The sequence below is a fragment of the Chrysochloris asiatica genome, unplaced genomic scaffold (assembly GCF_000296735.1).
Source record: "Chrysochloris asiatica unplaced genomic scaffold, ChrAsi1.0 scaffold00136, whole genome shotgun sequence".
NCBI lineage: Eukaryota > Metazoa > Chordata > Mammalia > Afrosoricida > Chrysochloridae > Chrysochloris > Chrysochloris asiatica.
The window spans coordinates 1,831,593-1,855,604 of record NW_006408654.1 but is presented as its reverse complement, the minus strand read 5'-3'; the positions used below and the strand labels follow the sequence as shown (position 1 = coordinate 1,855,604).

Here is a 24,012-nt window from a genome sequence, read left to right as displayed (position 1 = left end):
TTTTATAAATGTTTCCCCATTGCCTTCTTGCTTGCATGGTTTCTGCTGAGAGATCTGAGCTTAATCTGACTTGTGTAAGCTGAATTTTTGATACTGGTTTTGTTTAGATCTTTGCTAGAAATGCTCTTGGTAACCTCAGTTCCTGCCAGTGTAACACTTGTAGGCAAGCTCTATGCACAGCCAGTACAGCTCCATTTTTAACACAGTAAATTTCATTTACTTATTTCAAATACAATCTTGGCCTACCCCAAACCAATGAACATAAACAGAATTATGAAGACTATAGAATTTTTATATCTTCCAATTTAAGTTACTGGGGTTTGAGTGTGTGTCTGGGCAAGTGTGTATATGCATACGTAAATTTATAGGGGCCCAGATGAAAGTGTTTCTCTCATAAGTATCCACATGCAGAGATACACACCAATTTAAAACTAACATGTACGTTAGTGCGTGCAAATACATTAATAATACCATTTTAAAATAAAAAGTCATTGAAAATAAAGACAAAATATAACTACAAAGAAAACAATTAACCAAAATTCCTTCGTTATTCGATTATATAAATCTAGTATTTATTTAAACAAAGGGACTTCAAAAGTTCAAAGGGAAAACAAATGGCATTATCTTTTTTTTTTTTCCTTAACTTTTTATTGTGAATTGAGTGAAGGTTTACAGACAAGATCATCAGTTTTACATCCGACAAATATACGTTTTCATCTTAATGATTGAAACCCCCTCTATGCAACTACGGTTATCTTGCTTCTTCCCTGTGGTTCCTATTTCCATTCCACTCTCCTTCCCATCCTTTCTCAACTTTGTCCTTAAAGTAAATGTTGCCCTTTTGATCTTGGGTGATTGGCCATTCCATGGTGAGCATACCTTATTAGTATTGTTGCCCTCCCCCGCCCCCCCCTTATACAATCTACTGCTTGGCTAAAAATTAGGCCACAAGGAAAAGACCTGAAGTGTGGGGGTCAAGGACCGTAAGCCTCAAGTTCCTCCCCGGCTCTCTCTGATCAGTAAACCTTTTTTTTTTTGTGAGTTTTGTTCCACATTGTTTCCCACTCTATCTGGGACCTTTTCCGTGATCTTTTTCAGAGCAGTTGGTAGTGCTAGCCGGGCACCATCTAGTTCTTCTGGTCTCACAGTCAACATGTAGACTGATCTTTACTTGTTCCATTAGTCCAGTGGAATAACTGATTCTAAGCCTCTTCAATTCTCATCACTCTTTCTTTCTTCTGCACATGGAGAGCTGTACCTTAGATTGGTGTTCATGAGCTTTTAGGATATCAGACGCTACTCACCAAAGTAGGATGTAGAACACTGTCTTTGTGGACTATGTTATGTCAACTGACCATAGGGTCCACTGAGACTGTAGTCTGGAGTCCCCAGATTCATTGTGTTAAGACTCTTGAAAACTAATGATCCTTTTTAAGTATAATACACATGACCAATAATTTAAAGGAAATCAGTCTCAATGTACTGAACACATTTTACTTCTTGTACTTTTCATGCAATCATAAAAAGTGTCACATTTCTGAAACAGATAAAATGCAACCCTATGCACAACAAGAATGGCCCATAGCCTGTCCTGTGCCATCCTCATAATTGGTATGTTTCAGCCCATTGTTGCTGCCATTGTGTCTATCCATCTTGGGGGCCTTCCACTTTACCAAATATGATGTCCTTCTCCAAAAGAATATGTCTAAAGTATGAGAGACAAAGCCTCAGTATCCTCACTTCTAAGAGAATTCTGGCTGCATTTCTTCAAACAAAGATGTTTGTTCTGTGGTAGTCTACGATACTTGCAATATTATTCGCCAACACCATAATTCAAATCCTTCGATTCTTCTTTGATCTTCCTTACTCATTGTCCAACTTTCACATGCATGAGATGACTAAAATTACTATATCTTAGGTGAGGCGTACCTTAGTACTTAAATATACATCTTTGTTCTTGAACATTTTAAAGAGGTCTTTTGAAGCAGATTTGCCTAACATAGTAAGCCCTTGACTGCTGATTCCATAAGCGATGATTGTAGATCTAAATAAAATGAAGTCTTTGACAACTTCAATCTTTTCTTCATTTTCATGTTATTTATTGATCCACTTATGAGGATTTTCATTTTCTTAGCATTCAGATGCAATTCATACTGAAGGCTGTATCTTCATCAATAAGTATTTCAAGTCCTTTTTACTTCCAACAAGCAAAGTTGAATCATCTGCATATCTAAGGTTATGTGTCTTCCTCTAATCCTGATGACACGGTCTTTTTGATATACTCAAGCTTCTTGATTATTTGTTCAGCATACCGACTGAGTAAGTATGCTGAAAGTATACAGCCCTGATGCACATCTTTTCTTATTTTAAACCATTTCAGGATCCCTTTGTTCTGTTGGAATGACTGGCTCTTGGTCTATGTACAGGTTCCACATAAGCACAACAAAGTGTTCTGGGATATCCATTCTTTGCAATGCTATATCCATAGCTTGTCATGATCCACACAGTTGAAAGCCCTTGCATAGGCAATAAATCACAAATAAACATCTTTCTGGTATTCTCTGCTTTTAGCCAAGATCTATTTGATGCAACAATTATATCTCTAGTTTTGTCTTCTTCTGAATTTGGCTTTAATTTCTGTAAACTCCCTGTCAGTGTACTGTACGGTTGCAGCTGTTTTTGAAATTATCTTCAGCAATATTTTACTTGCATGTGATATTAACGATATTTTTCGATGATTTCTGCATTCCATTGGAATTCATTTTTCTTTGGAATGGGCACAAATATGGAACTAGTTATCTTCCAAATATCTTGGAACAGACTATTAAGCACATCCAGTGCTGCATCAGTTTGTTAAAATCTTCTTCAGTTCTTTCAGCATGAGAAATGCTGAGTGTGTTTTTCCTTTTGATTTATTTACTTCACATCTTTACACATATTTCACTGTAATATTTAGTCATTTTAGTTTCTCAAGGCTCAAGAACAAGTTTCAGAGTCTCTTTTGACATCCATTTTGGTCTTTCTAATGATCTTTAACTTTTTCATGTATATAATGTTCTTGGTGTCATCCCAAAACTCCTCTGCTCTTTGGTAATTAGCGTTGTTGTTGTTATGTGTCATGGAGTTGAGTCTGACTCACAATGACCCTGTACAGGGTTTCCGAGGCTGTAAATCTTTAAGGGAGCAGAAAGCCTCATCTTTCTCCCACGGAATAGCTGGTAGTTTTGAACTGCTGACCGTGAGATTAGCAGCCCAGTTCGTAACCACTACATATAATTCATTAAATTTATTCTTGAGATGGTCTCTAAATTCAGGTAGGATACATTCAAGGTCATATTTTGACTCCTGCGAACTTGAATTTTCTTTTGATTCTGCCTGAACTTGCATATGAACAATTATGGTCAATTGATGGTATGTTTCATAGTTGGTCTCTGGCCTTGTTTGGGTTAATGATATCAAGCTTCTACACTGTCTCTTCCCACAGATGTATTCAATTTGATTCCTGTGTATTCCATCTGGTGAAATCCATACATGCACTGTTGTTGTTAGGTGCCATCAAATTGGTACCAACTCATAGCAACCTTATACACAACAGAGCGAAACACTACCCGGTCCTGCACCAATCTCACAATTGTTGCTACCATTTGAGCCCGCTGCTGCCACCACTGTATTAATCAAACTACTTGGGGGTCCTTCCTCTTTTTCTCCAACCCTCCACACTTTACCAAGCATGATAATCTTCTCCAAGAACTTGTCCCTCTTGATAATATGTCTGAAGCATTAAAGAATATGAAGCCTCACTATCCTGGCTTCCAAGGAGCATTCTGGCTACACTTCTTCCACCACTGATTTGTTTGTTCTTTTAGCAGCCCTTGGTACTTTCAATAGTCTATTCTCTAATACCATAACTCAAATGCATCAATTCTTCTATGGTCTTCCTTATTCACTGTCCAACTTTCATATGCACATGAGGCTATTGAAAATACCACGGTTTGGGTCAAGCATACCTTAGCCCTCAAATGACATCTTTGCTCTTGAACACTTTAAAGAGGTCTTGTGCAACAGATATGCATAAGCAATACATAGATTTCTTGACTGCTGCTTTCCTGAGTTTTTTGATTGTAGATCCAAACAAAATGAAGTCTTTTAGTAACTTCAATCTTTTCTCCATTTATCATGATGTTATTTTGGGTGAGGATTTTTGTTTTTGTTTTTGTTTTTCATTAAGGTGCATCACATATTGAAGGTTACCAAAGTGTTTATCTTCATCAGTATGTTAAGTCCTCTTCACTTTCACTAAGCAAGGTTGTATCATCTATATATCACAGGTTGTTAATGAGTCTTCCTCCAATCCTGATGCCTCCTTCTTTTCCATATAACCCAACTTCTTATATTATTTACTCAGCATACAAACTGAATAAGTATGGTGGAAAAATACAATACTGGTGCACACTTTTGTTAATTTTAAATCATTAAGTGTCCCCTGGTTCTGTTTGAATGACAGCCTCCTGGTCTATGTATAGGTTCCTCATGAGTACAATTAAGTGTTCTGGAATACTCATTCTCGGCAATGCTGTCCACAAAACTGAAAACCTCTGCATAGTCAATAAAGCACAGGTGAACTTCTGGTATTCTCTGCTTTCAGCCAAGACCCATCTGATGTCAGCAAAGATATCCCTCGTCCCATGTCCCTGTCTGAATCTGGCCTGAACCTCTGACAGCTCTCTGTCAATGTACCACTTCAGTTGTTCAAAAATTATTTTTAGCAAAAATTTACCTGTATGTGTTATTAATGATTGTTGTTGTTATGTGCCATGGAGTTGGTTCCAACTCATAACCACCCTGTACAGGGTTTGAGGCTATAAATCTTTATGGGAGCAGAAAGCTTCTTCTTTCTCCCACGGAACAGGTGGTAGTTTTGAACTGCTGACCTTAAGGTTCGCAGCCCAATTTGTAACCACTACGCTACCAGAGCTTACTGTCCAATAATTTCCACTTTCTGTTGGGTTACCTCTCTTTGGAATGGGCACAAATATGGATCTCTTCTAATCTGTTCACTATGTAGTTGTCTTTCAAATTTTTTTTTGGCATAGATGAGTTAGTACCTTCAGTGCTGCGTAAGTTTGTTAAAAGATTTCAATTTGTATTTCATAAATTCCTGGAGCCCTGTCCTTTGCCAATGCCTTCAAAGCACCTTAGACTTCTTCCTTCAGTATCACTGGCTCTTGACCATATGCTACCTCTTGAAATAGTTGAATATCATGCATTTATTTTTGGTACAGTGACTGTGTATTCCTTTAATCTACTTTTGATGCTTTCTGTATCAGTCAATATTTTGCCCATGTTGTTGTTGTTACATGCCGTCGAGTCGATTCCGACCCATAGCAACTCTGTATAGGGTTTCTGAGGAGTAGCTGGTGAGCTTAAACCGCCGACCTTGCAGTTCAAATAGCTTTGCGGTCTGGTGCATTAACCCACAGTGCCACACCAGGACTCCCATAGAATCCTTCAATATTGCCAAGTCAAAGCTTGAACTTTTTCTTTACTTCTTTCAGCTTTAGAAATGCTGAGCGTGTTTTTCCCTTTTGGTTTTCTAAATCCAGGTCTTTGCACAATTCATAATATTTGACTTTCTCTAACTGCCCTTTGAACTTTTTTTTTTTTCATTTTATACAAATATTTATTGAACAGCTAAGGAGATACATAGTTTATAAAACACGGTCAAGAAGGTGAGGCAAATGCACAATAGAGAACATAATACGTTCACTGAATCACAGCCGTCAAAACAAAATTCTTTAGGAAATCAAGAATGAGATTGCTTCCAGCCTGCAAGGGGGCTTGGGTGGGTGGAAAGTCAGGAAAGGGGATTGAGATTAAAATAGAAGACTTCAGTCTGGATTGTTGATGATACTCTGTATGGACTATATTTGTTTCTCTCCTTTTCCTCTCCCCATCTTTGGGCTTAATTTACCAGTAGTGCCCAGGGCTGTTCAATGTACTTTTTCTATACTTGCTTGCATTTTTGCTTTAATATCTTCTACAGAACTAGGTCCTTTGGGTGTTTTAGGTGTTTTTTCCTGTTTTTTGAAGGATTCTTGACCTTTTGATCTTGGTGTTGATGGTTTTGAGTCTTTTCCATTCTGGTTTGATTTTTGTGCATTTTTAGCTGACGTGTCCCGCATAGATTTCTTGATCGGAACTTTTTCTTCAGTTTCTTCATCATCAAAATCATCATCATCTTTGTCATCGTCGTCATCGTCATCATCATCATCATCATCTTCATCTGCAGCCACCTTTACTTTTTTCTGTGGAACCTTGTTACCACTTGCAGGGGCAGACCGCTTTCCTGACATACTTAAGAGTTTCACTTCTTCTTCCTCTTCATCATCTGACTCTGCATCTTCCGCCACAGCTACTAAGTGCTGTCCACTAATATGCACAGGCCCTGAGCCACACTTCAATCGTAAGACCACTGGTGGTGTTATTTCAAAGCCCCCAAGGGAGACCGTTGGCTGTACAGACATTTTCAAAGTAGCCAGTGTGACTTTAATTGGGCTACCTTCATAATTCATTGCTTCTGCTTCAACAATGTGCAATTCATCCTTGGCACCAGCTCCTAAACTGACCGTTCTTAATGATAACTGGTGCTCATTTTCATCATTATCCACCTTAAAGTGATAATCTTTATCGGCTTTTAGTTCACAACTGAAAAGATAGTTTTGGGGCCTCAGGGGGCTCATATGTCCATATCCATCGAATCCTCCATGGGGTGATGGTGCGCACTTAGGTGATAGAGAAGAAGGGCGAAGATAACTGGGTTGTTGCTACTGAAAACAGTCACGCAGGACGGAATCGCACCAGGCCCTTTGAACTTTTTATTCAACCCTTTTACCTCCTCATTTCTTCCATTCACTTTAGTATCTCTACGTTGGACAGTAAGTTTCAGAGTCTCTTCTGACATCCATTTTGGTCTTTTCCTTCTTTCTTGTGTTAATGACCTTTTGCTTCCTTCTAGTATGATATTCTTGATGTCACCCCCACAATTCTTTTGGTCTTTGGTCAAATCTGTTCTTCAGATGATATTCAGGTGGGATACGTTCAAGGTCATACTTTGGTTCTCATGGACTTGTTTTAATTTTCTTCAGCTTCAGCCTGAATTTGCATATGAGTAATTGATGGTTCTTGTCCAGTCCACCCCTTGTTTTGACTAATGATATGGAGCTTTTCCACCCCATCACTTTCCATAAAGTCAATTTGATAATCTGTGTATTCCATGCAGTGAGGTCCATGTGTACAGTCATCTATTATGTTGTTTAAAAAAGCAATTTCAATGATGAAGTCATTAGTCTTGCACAGTTCTATCATAAGATCTCTAGCATCGTTTCTATCACCAAGGTTATATTTTCCAAAGATGATTCCTTCCCCTTTGTTTCCAACTTTTGCATTCTAACCACCAGTTATTAACAATGCATTTGAGTATATGATCAATTTCAGATGGAAGAAGTTGATAGAATTCAATTTCTTCATCATTGGCTTTTTGTAGCTGGTGAGTAAATTTGAGTAATAATAGTCACATTAACTGGTCTTCCTTGAAGGAGTATGGATATTATCATATCACAGACAGCATTGTACATCAAGATAAATCGAATCTTGAAAAGTTCTTTTTTGACAACGAATTGCATGCAACACCTTTCCTTGTCAATTTGTCGCTCCTGGCACAACACCTTTCCTCGTCAATTTGTTGCTCCTGGCACAGTAAACCATGAGTATCTGATTCACAGCGGCCCGGCCACTACCTGCCATTTAAGCTCATTAATGCCCAGGATAGAGTCCCAGTGTGGTGCTATAAGATAAGCAATAGACAATGGACAAAAGGTTGGAGGTTTAAACCCACCAGTGCTTCCTTTGAAACCCTATACAGGGTTGCTATGGGTTGGAACTGAATAGACAGCATTTAACAACAACAGATGCCTAGGATATCAATCTTTGTGTGCTTCATTTCATTTTGGATGACTTCCAATTTTCCTATATTCATACTTTGTACATTCCATGTTCCAATTATTAATGGATGTTCCTTCTCATTTTGAGTTGTGCTCCATCAGCAAATGAAGGTCCTGAAAAAGCTTTGCTTCATCCACGTCTCTAAGGTTAACTCTTCCCCATTAGTATTTTGAGTGTCTTTCAACTTGAGGGGCTCATCTTTTGGCACTGTATCTGACAGTGTTTCACTGCCATTCATAAGGTTTTCAGTGGCAAACCATTCAGAAGTGGTCATTAGGAAAAAATTTGGTTGTTTGACTGTTGATATGGTTCAGTAGGCCAGGCTGTAAGATTCCAGGGTAAGGATTTTTCAACCTTGGCACTACTGATCTTTGTTGTTAATATTTGTTGATATTTGCCGTTCAGTCAGTTCCAACTCATTAGCAATCCTGAATAGGCTTTTATAAATATTGTGTAGCAGTTTCACTTTAGCATGGGTAATTTACCTGTAAACTGTTTAAATAACTAGAATGAATTTGAGCTTCACTATAATTTTTATAAATCATCTCTACTTATTCCTGGCAGAAGAATTAAGACTTATCAGTCCATAAACATTGTTGTGTGCCATCGAGTTGCCTCCAACTCATAGGGATCCTGTAAAGAAGGTTTCCGAGGCTATAACTCTATACAGGAGCAGAAAGTCGAATCTTTCTCCCTCAGAGCGGCTGGTGGATTGCAACTGCTGATCTTGTAGTTAACAGCTTAATGTGTAACCCACGACACCACCTGTGTCTGTATATATATATATATAGTCGTTGTTAAGTGCCACTGAGTTGGTTCTGACTTATAGTGACCCTGTGTAGAGTTTCCGAGGAGCAGCTAATGGGTTTGAACTGCCAACTTTGTGGTTCACAGTTCAGTGCTGATCCTACAGTGCCACATCATAAGTCCATGAATATAGATGTCTTTAAAATCAGTATATAAATATTATACAGCAAACAAAAATAAAAAACTTCACATTAACCACCACCCCCAAGGTACCTTCTATCTGCTTTACAAAGCAGATTTGCGATGTTAGGGCTATACAATCGAGTATGTGAATGCTAGGTTGTCAAACCTTATTAACGGTCAATAATTCCAACCATATAATTTATCTGCATTAAAATTGTCATTGTTTCCCAGGAGAAAGAAAATTCATTTTTTTCTGGAGCATTCTATTCACTAAATCCTAATACATCAACATTTCACATTTTTATGGTTAAAAATAGTGAGCCTTAAGTGTTAACTGCATTTTACCCATTATATGCCTATGGTGGTGTCAAAAGACTATTTTAAAAAAGCTTGCACACACAGATTTATGGTGAAGATAACACTGTAACTCAATTGTGTTAAAATCATGGTAACTGTCACATCATTACCTGGACTGGGAATCTGGTCCCGGTATTTTGGAACCTCATCATTCAGAGTCTGAAGCATGACCCACATTGTGAATGAGAAGAGAGCAGCCAAAAACCCATAGAAGACTAGGTAGAAGAGCAAGATCAAACCTGTAAAAAGAAATTGAATGTGTGAAATGTGGGGATACAAACACACATAGGATGCCATGTACATGCACACGCACACGCGGGGGGGAGGAAGTTTAAAAACGGCAAGGCTATGACTCGGAGTTTTGCCATGCACATAGCCAAATATCCCCATATCCAGGGCACATGAATTTGCCCCAAGCAAGGGGATATTTGAGCAGGCAGCACCCACGCTTCCACTATGATCTCCTCCTCTTTCCTCCGGCACTTCAGAGTACAAGTCACTTCCATAGTTCCCACTATGGCTCAAAGTGAGAACTTAAAAATTCCAATACATGGGGCAGTGTTTCCCAAAATAAGGTTGATGCCGTCTAGAAACATGATTGTGGATGGGACCCAAACCCAATATTTACAGGTTCTTTTAGTTGATAAATATAAAAAATTCATACATCAAACACATGCTTTAAGACACAGATATTTAAAATTTAAAAAGTGAGTTGAGTTAAAGAATAACCAGTAAATGTGCAGATATGGCAAAAATCATGACGATGGCATTCAATATATTAAGTGTAGGAAACACTGGCCAAGTGGAGGACTTGTGAAGATGTGAAGGACAGACAAGAAAAGCAACAAGCACACCAGAGGAACTTCATAGCGCTACTGATAGGCGCAAAGATTTGGCAGACACAAATTTCAACACCAAGGCCTTAATCTCTTCCTTCACAACTTAGAAATTCTAAGAAAGCTCTACTTCTGGGTCAACATTTTGTTTTTGGAATCCCTAAAATCCATCAACAAATATCTGCTGCCAGAGTTGTAATATCAGAGTGGTCATCATCCAGTCAACACGAGGGTGCTTCAAAAAGTTTGTGGAGAAATTCCCTACCTTTTTAATTCCATCTTTCCACGAATTCTTTGATGCCCCCTTGTATATTAGAATATATTGTTAAAATTCATTCCTTTATATTTAAATGCTTAATAAAAGGACAGTAAAGAAATCCCCAGGTATAAGCATGAAGATCAAGGATTATCTTCAAAGAGCTTCTCTAAGATTTACATTAGTAACATATCTGCAATGTATCCTCCCCTCCCCACCCCAGTTGTGGTTTTGCAATTTTCTTGACTCCCATGACCCCAGAGTAGATTGTGCCAAGAGCTAGATAACCTTTTATTTTTTCATTTGATGGCTTGGAAACCACACTCCTCCCCACTAAGTAAAGGGGGAATGATTAAAGCAATATCAGATTATACCAGCACTCCTACCCCCAATTACCAGGAGGCCAGAACAAGGAGAGGACAGAAGGAAGGAGGGGGACAGGATGTCACCTTCAGACAGCATCACACTTTCCTACCGCATACTGCGGTCCTGCTGCAGAAAAAAAGAAAAGGAAGACCAATCTGAAAGAAGTGATCCACTTACTACAGAGGGAAACGAAAACACAGGCAGAGCCCACAAATCAGATTACTGAAAACAGGAAAGAAAAGATTCAAGATCTAGATATCTGTATGTACTGATAGATAAAATCCTGTACACAGTAGATCAGAGGTCAGTAAGTATATACACATGAGTGTGGCTGGGTTCCAATAGAACTGCATATAAAACAGGTAGATTGAGTCATAGGAGTTTGTTGCCCCTTACAGCAGATGATAAAATTTGAATAATTATATAATAGTGAAAATAAGAGTTTGAAACAATATCATTAAAAGATTCATTGTTTTTAAGTCTTATCACATCATTTTCAAAATTTTTATTTTAAATATCTAGGAAAACATAACATAAATGAAATTTATAACAGTTACCAAGCAAATAAATACACAGCAGGCATAAATACAAGTTTTGTTTAACCCTACTTTCTAAAAAAAAAAAAACCCAACCATTTCACATTAAAACAAAGAGAAAGCATAAGACTTCAAATAAAATCTCACCATGGGTAGCAATACTGTTATCAATTTAATTGAGAAAAAACCCAAAACACTGTGTCGGGAAACAAAAACAGAATGTAAAAATCATGACTCTCATCAAGGAGCAAACTTGCACTTTAAGTCATAAAGATGCTGCTTCTGGTGGACTAATACATGAAAGGCATCAAATTGGGGCACCCAAGGTTAGTACTGGATCCTGATGTGGTGCTGTAGAATAGATAGATAAGCACTGACTACTAACCACAAGGTTCATAGTTCAAACCCATCAGCCACTTTTGGAAAGCCTATACAGGGTTACTGGAGTCCTGGTGTGGCGCTGTGGGTTAATGTGCTGGACTGCTAAGTTGGTTTGAACTGGAAGCTCACCAGCTGCTCCTTGGAAACCCTAATACAGGGTCGCTATGGGTCAAAACCCAACTCAATGGCCCTCAACTACAACATACAGGGTCACTATGAGTTCAACGGTAAATATCACAACAGGTCAGTAACTGGTAGAGTATTTGGAAAGTATTCAAGGTGCCACGCCTGCCACAGTGCTGCTGAATAAAACAGAAAACAATAAAGAGTCTAAATGTGGCTTATCGTAATTACTGATGTTCCCCAAGTTAAAATTATTATAGAATTTCCTTAAATCATTAACTGAAAATACCAACATGGAACTAAAATCTAAAGAAATATTAGTATTTTATACAGTGTGGTTAAGGTCAAGAGGATCAAAACCAAAATAAATACAGACTTTAATGTTGTAATTAGTATTTTTGCATCGTCACATTATCCTTCTAACAAACAGCACAGAAGTAGCTAAGAAAAAAAAAAAGTTGCTGCTATCATCTCATTCTGAGATACAAGACACAAGGAAATAACATCAGAGGAACAAATGCCTCTCCCCTCCGCCACCCCCGCACCCCTCACCCATTTCTTTCCCAGAAGTCCAATTTTCAATTCCTTTTTCTCTCTTGTTTTTGCTGAGGGGACAGGTGGAAGAATAGAGACCAGCTGAAGACAGTACAGAGTGGTTATATGCAAGGGTTCCACGATAGTCCAACATCTGTGCTCAAATCCTGACCAGAACACTTTTCTGCTATGTGACTTTTAGTTTCCTCATCTCTACCTCCATCTGAAAAAGGGGTAACCTGTCTAAGTATTCATATTACAGAAAGAAAAATTAGTCAATAAATTTTTGACTACATAAAAATTAAAATACTGAAGATGACAGAGTAGGCAGAGTAGTCTGAACTGACCCTCTGCAACAGACATAGGAGACTGATCCTGGAACTCTGAGCATCAGAGGACAGAACAGAGGGTGGACTGAGTATCAAACAGAAAAGGCAGTTGCACAGGAGTACCAATCTGTGAGCACAGGATGAAGCCCTCCTGGTAGCCCAGGGCAGAGCTAGTCCCACCACTACCAATCCAGCCCCTCCTGGCACCTCTCCCGCACAGCTCTGGTTCTGTCTGGCTTGGGTACCAAGAGTGCCGCCCCTGCTTCTGGAGGTGTGTGAACCTGCCCTGAACTGTTGTTGTTATGTACCGTGGAGTTGTTTCCGACTCATAGTGACCCTTGTACAGGGTTTCCGAGGCTGTAAATCTTTACGGGAGTAGAAAGCCTCATCTTTCTCTGAACTAGGCTACTACATTCACACTTCCAGTTTCTACCACATCCATCAGGAGGCAGGTGGTAAGTGCCTGAGAACATACCAATATCAACTAAATATAAATACATGACACCACAATGTTGGAGAAAACAATTTCAGCTTACACGAAGAAACAAGAGAGTATCTCAAACAAATAATGAAAATATAGTCAGAAGATATGACAAAAATGGTATCAGAACCACTTGATAAGGAATTCTTATAATGCTATTTAGATACCTTTAAAGGATTGAGAGAAAAATCAATGAAAGCAAGAACACAAACTTTGAGAACACTACAACAATCTGACAAAATAAATAAAAAACTGGAAACCACACAAAAACAGCAATTACAAAGCCCAAAGATTAATACTAAGTCTTTAAGAAGTAGAATTGAATCAATTGAAGGCCAATTTAATGAGCACAAAGACAAATTTCTCAATATTCATCTTTGAGAGGTATAATCGGAAATAACAGTGAAAAAAAAATCTGAAAGATTCATGTGGAACATTATCAAGAGAAATAACGTACATGTGATTGGAATTCTGGAACAGGAAGAGATAAAAATTAAACAAAACAACCCAGTGAGAATATTGTCTAAGAGTTGTTGCAAGAAAATGTCCCTAAAAATCAATGAAAGATGAGAAGACAGACATTCAAGAAGTTAAACAAACTCCATACAGGATAGACTCCAAAAGGAAATCACCAAGACATATTATAAGCAAACTTTTCAAAACAGAAGACAAAGAATACTGAGAGCAGCAATAAGCTATTTACAAAGGAGAATGAAAAAGACTAAATTCTGATTTCTCAGCAGAAATTATGCAGGCAAGAAGACAATGGAACGACATATATAAAACTCTGAAAGAAAAAATTGCCAACCAAGAATCATATACACCCAGCAAAATAAGGTCATTTTCAGACAAACAGACATTAAAACAATTTGTAAAAACCAGATGAGCCTTACAAAAAAGTCCTAAACACGAGTTCTTTGGCTAGAGAATCAATAGTGGCAGACAACGTGAGACTAACATACATGACAATATCACCCAGATTCAACCCAGTGTTCAAAGTCAAACAAATCTACTACAAGATTACTACATGATGAGAATAGAAAACCAGACATACCAGTTTGCAACAACAACAAAAGCTCATAAAGTAGTGAGCGAGCATGCAGAAATGGAGCAATGCCTAAACCAAAGGAACTTGTTACTTCAAGTGCATCTGGCAGCGATTCTGATAGTGAAGTCAACAAAAAGTTAAAGAGGAAAAAGCAAAGGAAAAACCTGTGAAGAAACAACAACAAAATAGTGTTAACTTTAGGAGCCTTATCATCTTGTAAGCAGTAGCAGCAGCAGCAACAGCAGAGGCTGATAGTGTTTCAGATTGGGAAATGAGGTGTGTCAGTCAGTGTTCAGGACTTTTAAAGGGAAAATCCTAACTGATATTCAAGAATAGTGGATGGATCAGGATGCTGAAATCAAATCAGGAAGAAAAGGTGTCTCTTTAAATCCTGCACAGTGGAGTCAGCAGAAGGAACAGTTTCTGACATTTATGATGCAGAAAGAAAACTGTAAAATCAGAGCCATATCAAACCTGTACTGTTCTAGTCATTTTACAATGGCTTTATTTTCTAATCATTGTTTTCAAAGCTATTATGTATTTGGATTGCAGAACAATTTGTAAGATGAATACTTTTTTTTAAAAAGTGCATTTTGAAAAAGTTTTCAGTGATAACAAATTAAAGTAAAAAGGGAGAATTATATAGTCACAGAACTTTCAAATGAACTGGAAATCAAATAGATTTCAAGAAAAACAAAACAAAAGAAAAACCTAACTGCCAAGCCTCACTCCTAGCTCTAGCTCAACTTCTCCCCTAACGCTATAACCTTGCTGCTGCTGCTGCTGCTGCTGTTAAGTGCTGTCGAGTCAGTTCCAACCCATAGCCACCCTGTATAGGGTTTCCAAGGAGTGGCTGGTGAGCTTGAACCACCGACCTTGTGGTTCAAACAGACTTTGCAGTCCAGCCATTAACCCACAGTGCCACAGCACCAGGACTCCTTAGTCCCAACCATAATCCTAACATTACACTAAACAAAAGCCTAGGCCTTGTCTAGACCTACACCTAGTCCTAACCCTAACTCTTTATTCCTACCCAGCTCCATCCCTTCATGTTGCTGTTAAGTGCTATAGAGTCGGTTCAGACTCATAGTGACCCTGTACAGGGTTTCCAAGGAGCGACTGGTGAGTCTGAACCACTGACCTTGTGGTCCAGTGCATTATCTTGCAGCGTTACACTAGGACTCCTACTACTTCCCAAATCAAAATACTTAATAACTAGATATATTTCTGAAATGATACTATAACTGGGTCTTAGAGTTAAACCTAAAGTTAAAAGCTTCACCTACTCAAATGCACTTTACTTTCAAAAAATGTTTCCATAAATGAGGTTTGATCCACACAGGTGCTATAAAGAAGAAATTGAGCAGGAAAATATCTGGCCAAGGTTTGCCCTGTGTCATTCAGGGGAAAAAGAAATGGACTCTATCCAACACAGAATGTAGAAGTCATTCAACTTCGTCATGACAACACAGTGCCCTCAACACAGGTGCCAAGGGAAAGGGGCAAAATAAGAAAAATTAAAAAACCTTTTTAGCAGAGAGAAAAGGAAAGGCTTATTAAGATATATCAAAGGCTTCCCAAAAGGGATATCTGAGTTAGCTCACCAAAGACGGTGAGCAGGAAAGGGTTCTAGGTCAAAAGCTGAAGAGACAGGAAAAGGGCACCAAAACAGGATTGTCGGGTGGGTTCAGGCTTGTTCCCACCTGCAGTATACACACGCTTCTGGTGCCAAGCAACCAGCAGATCAGCAGCATACAAGCTGACGTGGACCAACAATAATCAAACATTTGGAAAAAGAACAAAATTATTCTAATAAAAATATCAAACTCAACAAAGAAAATAACACCTGAAAAAAGTGTGTTGTAACAGTAAACAGAATAAGACTTTAGTAAAAGCACAACCAATTAAAATACACTGAGAAAGAATATGAATGGGAGATGAGAAGAGTCAAGCAAACAATAACAAAAAAATTCATTTAAGAACATGACCAACAAACAAGCCTACAAGAGCCAACTGTTAAATTTTCAAGCATTGTCTGAACTGCTTATTAAACATAGGCATTATTTTATTTTTTCAACCTTTTATTGTGAAATGAGTGAAGGTTTACATAACAGACCATCAGTCCCACATTCAACAAATTATATACTTCGTGTCATTACAACGATTGCAATTCAGTTAACAGTATTTATTTACTTCTATTCACTTAATGTTTTTCCCTCCCCCACCCCACCTGTTCCGTAATCATCATGGAATGTTTCATTTAGCAAGAAAATATTTCCTTAATAAATACAACCATTATTAAAAATTAAATTATACAAGCATAATTAAATAAATTATATATTTTAAATGAAAAGGCAAACCAGAGATTGGAAAGAAGTATTTGCAAAAGACAAATGAACAGGATTTGTATCTAGAATTTAGAAAACAGCTTGATTAATCTCTTAAAAAGACCAACACACACCACAACCCCATGTTAATCCACTCCTACAAACTGACACAAGAAAAACGAAGTCACAAGTTCACATGGGGAAAATGCACACGAAATGTGCACAGCAGCCTTTTTTTGGTAATCACTAAAAACTGAAAACAACCCTAACATCCAGCAACAGATGAATTAATATACAAAAATCTGGTACATCCATACAATGGAATACTGTTCAGCAATTAAAATGTATGAACTACTTGGTACAAATAAAAGCATGGATAAATCTGAAAATAATTGTGCTGAAAGAACACTGAACCCCCCCCCCACCCAAAGCGTACATACTACATGATTCCATGTATTTAAAATTCTAAAAAATATAAAGGAATTTTAAGTGTCACAAAACAGTTCTGCTTTGTGTATGGAGACTGGGCGAGAGGTGGATTACAAAGGGACAGGATGAAATGGAAAGTGATGGATATGTTCACTATTTTGATTAGAGTGATAATTTCAGGAGTATACACATGTCAGAACTTAAACTGCAAATGTGACAGCATAAATGTACGCAATTTATTTGGATGTGTCAATTATCCATAGTACAGCAGCTTTTAAAAAAGAAAAACTTACTAGATGGGCTAACCTAGACAATTGACCAATCAATAAAAAATAGGTTCAGCAAGTTAGACGATCAAGCCACTGGACCAAAAAGATAAAAGAATGAATGAAAACTGTGAAGACATGGGGTAGAACCTGTGTATCAAAATAATAGGAGCCCATATGAAAAAGGGGTAGGGTGGGAAGATGTTAAAAAAAAAAAAAAAATCTTGTGTCTAGATTGGAACAGTTGAGAAATATAAGAAAACATCCTATTCTTAGAGACACATTTTTTTGTGTCTAAAATTTTTGAACTCTAAAAATAAAGAGAAACATTCTATGCGATTGTAAGGAGATAAAACAGGTTACCTAAATACAGAAAAATGACTGATAACAGATCTCTCATTCGCTAAAAATGAGAAAAACGTCTTCCAAATTGAGGGGAAATAGCTAAGCTTTTTAAAAGACCAATCAACCAAGGGGTGGGGGGAGACATTTTCAGAGAAACAAGGCCTCAAATCCTACTTAAATATAGTATGAGTCAGAACTGACTCAATGGCACTTAAAAACAATTAACAACAGAAAACTATAAACTGCAGTTTAAAGAAATGGGATAAGGGGAACAGTAGACTTAGAATAATTTGCTAAAAACACAAAAATAAAAATTTAAAAATCCATCCAATGCTATCTATATAAAACAAGCCTAAAACCAAAACAGAACAGTTAAAGATAAAGAGACGTTAAAATAAAGTAGGTCTTGGCTAACAACGTAGATGTGGCATTGTTGGTATAAGCAAACAAACTAGAATTCAACTAAAAAAGGATTAACAAGCTGAAGATAATCTGTAGTACCAAAAAACACCCCACAAAAATAAAAAAACAAACCCACACCAAAAACAAATGGAGGAAACACATGAAGATCCAACATGATAGCCTTGAAACTATGTGATGTTAAGTGGCTTCAAACTGGAACTTCTAAGCTGCCAGAAATCCACAGATCCACTAAGAAGATAACAAAAGACATTAGTTGCTTTTACTTTTAAAACACAATTAACTTTGTGGTCACCACAAAACATGCTCTTTACAAACTTGAAACATTATCCCTAAACTTATCTTTACCTTAAATTTCATATTAAGTCAAACCCAAAACCAAGCAAAAACAACAACAACAACAAAAAAAACACCACCAAAAAAGTGCTAGAGGCCACATTCTTTAAATACATTAGAAATAAAAAAATCAGAAAATAGTTTTCAAAAATAACCCTTGGATTAAAAGGACAATAAAAATTGATACAAAACGGCTTCAAAACTCATAAGCTAGCTAAAACAAGCTAGCTAAAGCAGAACATAAAGGAAAATCTATAGATTTATATGCATTCACTAAAGAAAATAAAAAAATATTTCGTTCAAGAATAAACAAATATTGAATATGGGGCTGGTGATCTGTTCTGTTAAGCCTTCACTCAACTCACAAAAGAAGTTTTTTTAAAAAGTAAGAAAGAAAAGTAGAAAAGATTTAGGTAAAAGCACAAATTAATGGGACTAAGATACAAAAAAGCCTTTAATTTGACCACTAAAATGGATTTCCAATTCATATATTTGAAAATAGGTAATTTTAAAAAAATGAAAATAAGGCTCTAACCATTAAAAAATGGTGTGGAGCTGTGGGTTAATGTGCTGGACTGCAAAGTCAGTTTGAACCGCAAGGTTGGTGATTCAAGTTCACTGGCTGCGCCTTGGAGACCCTATACAGGGTTGCTACGGGTCAGAACCAACTAAAAGGCATTATAAGTCAGAACCAGCTCAATGGCATTTAACAAAACAACAATGCTCATAAAGTTGAAAGGAAGCAGGTACTTTTACCCACTGTTGGTAGGAATGTAAAGTGGTATAATATATTACAGAAGTCTATAACATCTAACTATCTAATCTACCTACCTACCTATAAAACAAGCTGACAATTCCATTTCCTTTTATTACTGACCCTAGATTAAGGTAGTTGCACATATGTACTGTACTAATTTTTAATTGCAAAAAAAGTGAAATTCAAACAGTCACCACAAAGAAAAGGACTATACAAACCACATATATATTCACATCATGGAATCCTATACAATGACTCAAAAGGAATGAGACAAATCTATATAAGTTGATATTGAAAGATAATAAAAAACATATTAATAAATGGAAGCTCAGGAAAAACAATTTTCCTATAACTCATATGTGGTGGAGAGAAGTAAAATTATACACACCTATAATTCTCTATATATTTTATAAGAAATATTTACAAACAATGCTGAAAAGTTGAATATACTAATACAGTACAATATGTACAGTAAAAAAGACAGATAAGTGAACAACCACGAACTCATCCACATGCTACAGTATTATATATATATAATTAATTATAAAAATATATAATTAATTTTTGGATGCATTTCAAAATTGCGGAGCTTAGTACACTTCACCCCCAAAACACTACCATGCATACTATTAACTGGAAATGAGAAAAAATTTACATTCCATGAAATACACCAATATCCAATATACTGTTAGAGGGACTGACAAATGTCTATCTATATAATACAAACCCCTATTGAGAGTTAGAACACTAGTCTCCCCTGAGAGATACCCTGTTATTTTCCCCCAGCCAATTCACATTCCCACCCTTCTCGCTCCTCCTCGATTACCACAAATTAGTGTTAGTTTTTCTAGAACTTCATATCAATAAAATCATACAGTACATACTCGTGGGTAAAGCTTTTATCTCCTCACTGAACATGTTTTTCAGATTCACCTTGTTTTATCTAATAGTTCATTTTTATTGTTAAGTAGTATATTCTATGGATTCCTGGTATGGCACTGTAGGATTAAACTCTAGACCGCAAGGTGGTTTTAAAGTACAAGGTTGGCAGTTTAGACTCACCAGCTGCACTTTGGATACATATACAGGGTTGCTACAGGTTGTAACCCATTCAATGGTACTATACAACAACAGTATATTCTATTATATGAATGAATATATCAGTTGGTTTTATCCATTTTCCTGCTAATGGAAACCTAGACTGTTTCCAGCTTGGAGCTATTAAAAATAAAGCTACTAGAATAATTTTTATACAGGTATTTTTGAGAACAAATGTTTTTATTTCTCTTGGGAGTATAAATGCTGAGTCAGGACACAGGTGTATATTTGCTTTTTTAAAGGAAACAACCTGACTTTTATCCAAACAGGATTCATGATTTATTACATTTTATAAAAATGCAATAAAAAGTATTAAAAAGTTTAGAGTGATTAGGTTACCTAGGGGATAAAATGAGGATGGCAGGGATTTTACCCATCATTCACACTGCATTGTAAAAATCCAAACAACAGTGCTACTTTTGTTATAAGTTAAGAATAAAGCTAAGAGAGTCCACATTCCATTTAAGACCATTTTAAATTTCTTGGGGCAACCTACACTAGCCAGCCACACTAAGTCTAACTTCTAAAGGAGTTGGGCAACTATGGCTGAGATCTGTTTTTGTTAATAAAATTTTATTGGAACACCAGCCAGGCCTATGTGTATATGGGCTATGATCACTTTGGAGCTACAACAGTGAAGAGTTCGGTAGGTGGCAACAGAGACAACATGGCCCACAGAGCACAAATATTATCTGGTTCTTTCAAGAAAAAAAAAAAAATACTGCCTAATGCATTTATATATTCCACTTTTTAATTTCAAAGTGACATCTGAACCTATGTCATACAACCTTTTCTTGTGTACATATACAAAAAAAACAAAAGCTAAGACCAAAGAGATTATAAATGTGTTACATTTAGATGGAGACATAGAACTCAAAATTCTGTCTACAGTTTGTATCCTGTCTCCTAGCCTGCTCCTCTTCTCTATACAGTGCTGTGCTTTTAAGATTTATTGAGCAAAAATCCATTTGCCCACAGGCTCACTTTTACTATGAGGCCCTACCTGAGAGCTTCAAAATGAATTAGAAGTTTAGTGAACTTTTAACAGTGTGCAGCTATACCAATGAATCCACAATAGCCTCACCTTTAGCCCAGGGATTAGGTGAGTCACAAGCTGAAACTAATTAAATGACAATTTGCTCATTAGAAAACAGTAAGTGCTTGTTACTATGTGCAAGATGCTGTAAAAGGAGCCCCAGTGGCATTGTGGGCTAGCACCTGGCTACTAACTACACGATCAGTGGTTCTTCCTCAGGAGAAAGATGAGACTTTCCGCTCCCATAAAGATCTTGTAAATCCTAAGGGGCAGTTCTACTCTGTCCTTATATAGGGTCGCTAGAGGTTAAAATAGACTTGATGGCACTGGGAGATGCTATAAAGATATAAAATACACGTACATGTGTAAATCCTGTTCTCTGAGAACATCCAGTTAATAGGAGCAATACAACGTAACGTCAAAACATTCCATATCTTTTAATGCCATTTCCCATGAACTTAAAAACTTGTATTCATAAACTATATTTTGGAGTAAAAGTGCTGGGTGCTATAAGAGATAAAGTGGTATTATTCTACCTGGGAATACAAGTGAAGCCTTATGGCAGAGCTAGATCTCTGAAGGAGTAAAGAAACTGTGAAATAGAGACTAAAAGGCATGGGGTGGTAGTGGTGCGCAGGCGGATAAGCAGGGCATTCCAAACCAAGGGCAAGCAGATACATGGATTTAGCTACAACATGGGGTGTGTGATGAAGACTAAGGTTGAAAAAAAAACAACACACAAAAAAAAACAACACACAAAAAAAAACAACACACAAAAAAAAACAGGCTGAGCTAATAAGGTTGGAAACCTAGTTCAAAGTCAGTATTAAGTCTGCACTAAGCTCACCAGCTTCTTGGAAACCCTATATGTGGTTACTATGGGTCGGAATCGACTCGACGACACGTAACAACTAGGATTTAGTTTGGAATTTATTTAAACTTTCTGAAACAGTGGGGATTCAAACACAATTTTGGGGCATGGAGAGAAGCATGATCAAAGCTACAGCCTTAAGAAACAATCTGATAGCAGTGAGATTACACTGGTTTAGGTCACAATGATTCCAAACTGTTTCCTTGGATCTCTGGAGATGTCTTAGGACCCGTTCCCTAGAGTCAACAAGAGGGCGTGCGCTTTTTATTTTTACATGACAGGCACAAGCTGAATGGGCTTTTTTAAGCTTATAAAAGCCAACGGTTTAGCTGTATTTAGAACACCTTTGAAAAAGTTACAGATGATCTCCACCTGGTGTCTTTTAAGTTTTTGAATCCAAGAATCTACAGAAAAAGGCATTGCCAGAGTCTACTGTGAGGATGGGTGGACAGGAGTGTTAAAGGCTATGAAATTTTAAACATGTGGTAAAGATTTTGAAACTAGGAAAATGAACAGCCCGGTGTTCCTCTTAATGTGCGCTTTCACAAGATTGGGGAGTAGGGAATGGGTGAATAATTGGAAGACAATTCTTGAAATAATTGTTGTAGTGGTAATGGGGGCATGGGTCACAAAAAGATTCAAGAGATGTCGTGGAAGTAGAACAGACATGATGTGGACAGGTTTAGAGCCCAGATGACAGAAAGGATGGTGATGCTTTTTTTCCCAAACTTCACATATGCAGGATTAAGCCAGAACTTCAATGCAGGGAGGGGACATGAGATGTGTTTACCAGGTGATATGTAAGTTACTGAAGTTAAGAACTGATTAAGACATCTATGATTCATTCTTTCAGGTTTATAAGATATGCAAACAACTAGAAATAAGCCCAAGTCTGGAATCTGAGACAGATGTTAATTCTGAAATACAATTTGTCAGTGATCACAGCAATAGTTTTATGAAATTGCCAGGGAAGAAGTTGAAGAAAGCAGGCCAATAACTGTCTGGAAAGTGCACATGTAGGAGACAGGAGAAGAGTGGGTAGGAAGGAGTCAGGAAAGGAATAGTTAGAAAAGTAGAGTGTGTGGAGTAAGAGCCTATCAAGGACCATAATGATCAGCGGATTGGTGTCATTCACTAGGACAAGGACAAGGACAAGGGCCCAGGAAGTCCCAGCAGCACATCAACCTCTCAGAAAACAGCAGAGAAATAAGAACATTCCCTTTAAACATTAAGAGATAAAAGCAAGGCTATGTAAACTATCTATCTAGGAGTCCTGGTGTGACGCTGTAGGGTAAGCACTGTACTGCTTACAGGACAACTATGAGTTGGCACTGACTCAATGGCACTTAACAACAAAAACAACACCTGTCTATTTAAAAAAATGTATTTATATAATGATAAGTTGAGTACAAAATTGATATTCTCCCATGTAAACGCATTCAATTCACAATAAAAGCTTTAATACACAGGAAAAAGATATAAAATGTGAATAGTTAGAACGATACATTTTTGTGAAGCAGTTACTCTTTAAAATATTAAACGTCTATACTACCTCAATTAAAATGGTAACTGTAAAACAACCCGAACTTACCCTTCCCCTCTCTTCTACTACTAGTCCATCAAATGTCATGTGTCCTCCTGTTGTCACCACTGCCACATGCAGTAAGGGCGGTTCAAATCGCCAACCTTGTGGTTCAAATTGACCTTGACATCAGGGGCTTATCCTACAGCACCACACCAAGCCCATTAACTAAAGTTTAAATAACACCACAAGATCTCTAACTTGACCTTTCAAGACTTGGACTTTAATTATATTTAATGCACCTGTTGTTGTTATGTGCCGTGGAGTCAGTTCCAACTCATAGCGACCCTGTACAGGGTTTCCGAGGCTGTAAATCTTTATGGGAGCAGAAAGCCTCATCTTTCTCCCGCGAAACAGCTGGTAGTTT

The 24,012-nt window shown here is 37.3% G+C and overlaps 1 protein-coding gene and 1 pseudogene across 1 annotated transcript in view; both read right to left on the bottom strand.

The window, feature by feature from the left end:
- ATP1B3 (ATPase, Na+/K+ transporting, beta 3 polypeptide) overlaps nucleotides 1-24,012 on the bottom strand; it is a 51,074-nt gene that overhangs the window by 19,762 nt on the left and 7,300 nt on the right. The window contains exon 2 of the mRNA XM_006869868.1: nucleotides 9,399-9,527. Coding sequence (XP_006869930.1) covers nucleotides 9,399-9,527 — 129 coding nt within the window. The remainder of the gene's footprint in view (nucleotides 1-9,398; nucleotides 9,528-24,012) is intronic.
- On the bottom strand, nucleotides 5,991-6,766 carry LOC102834479 (annotated as a pseudogene).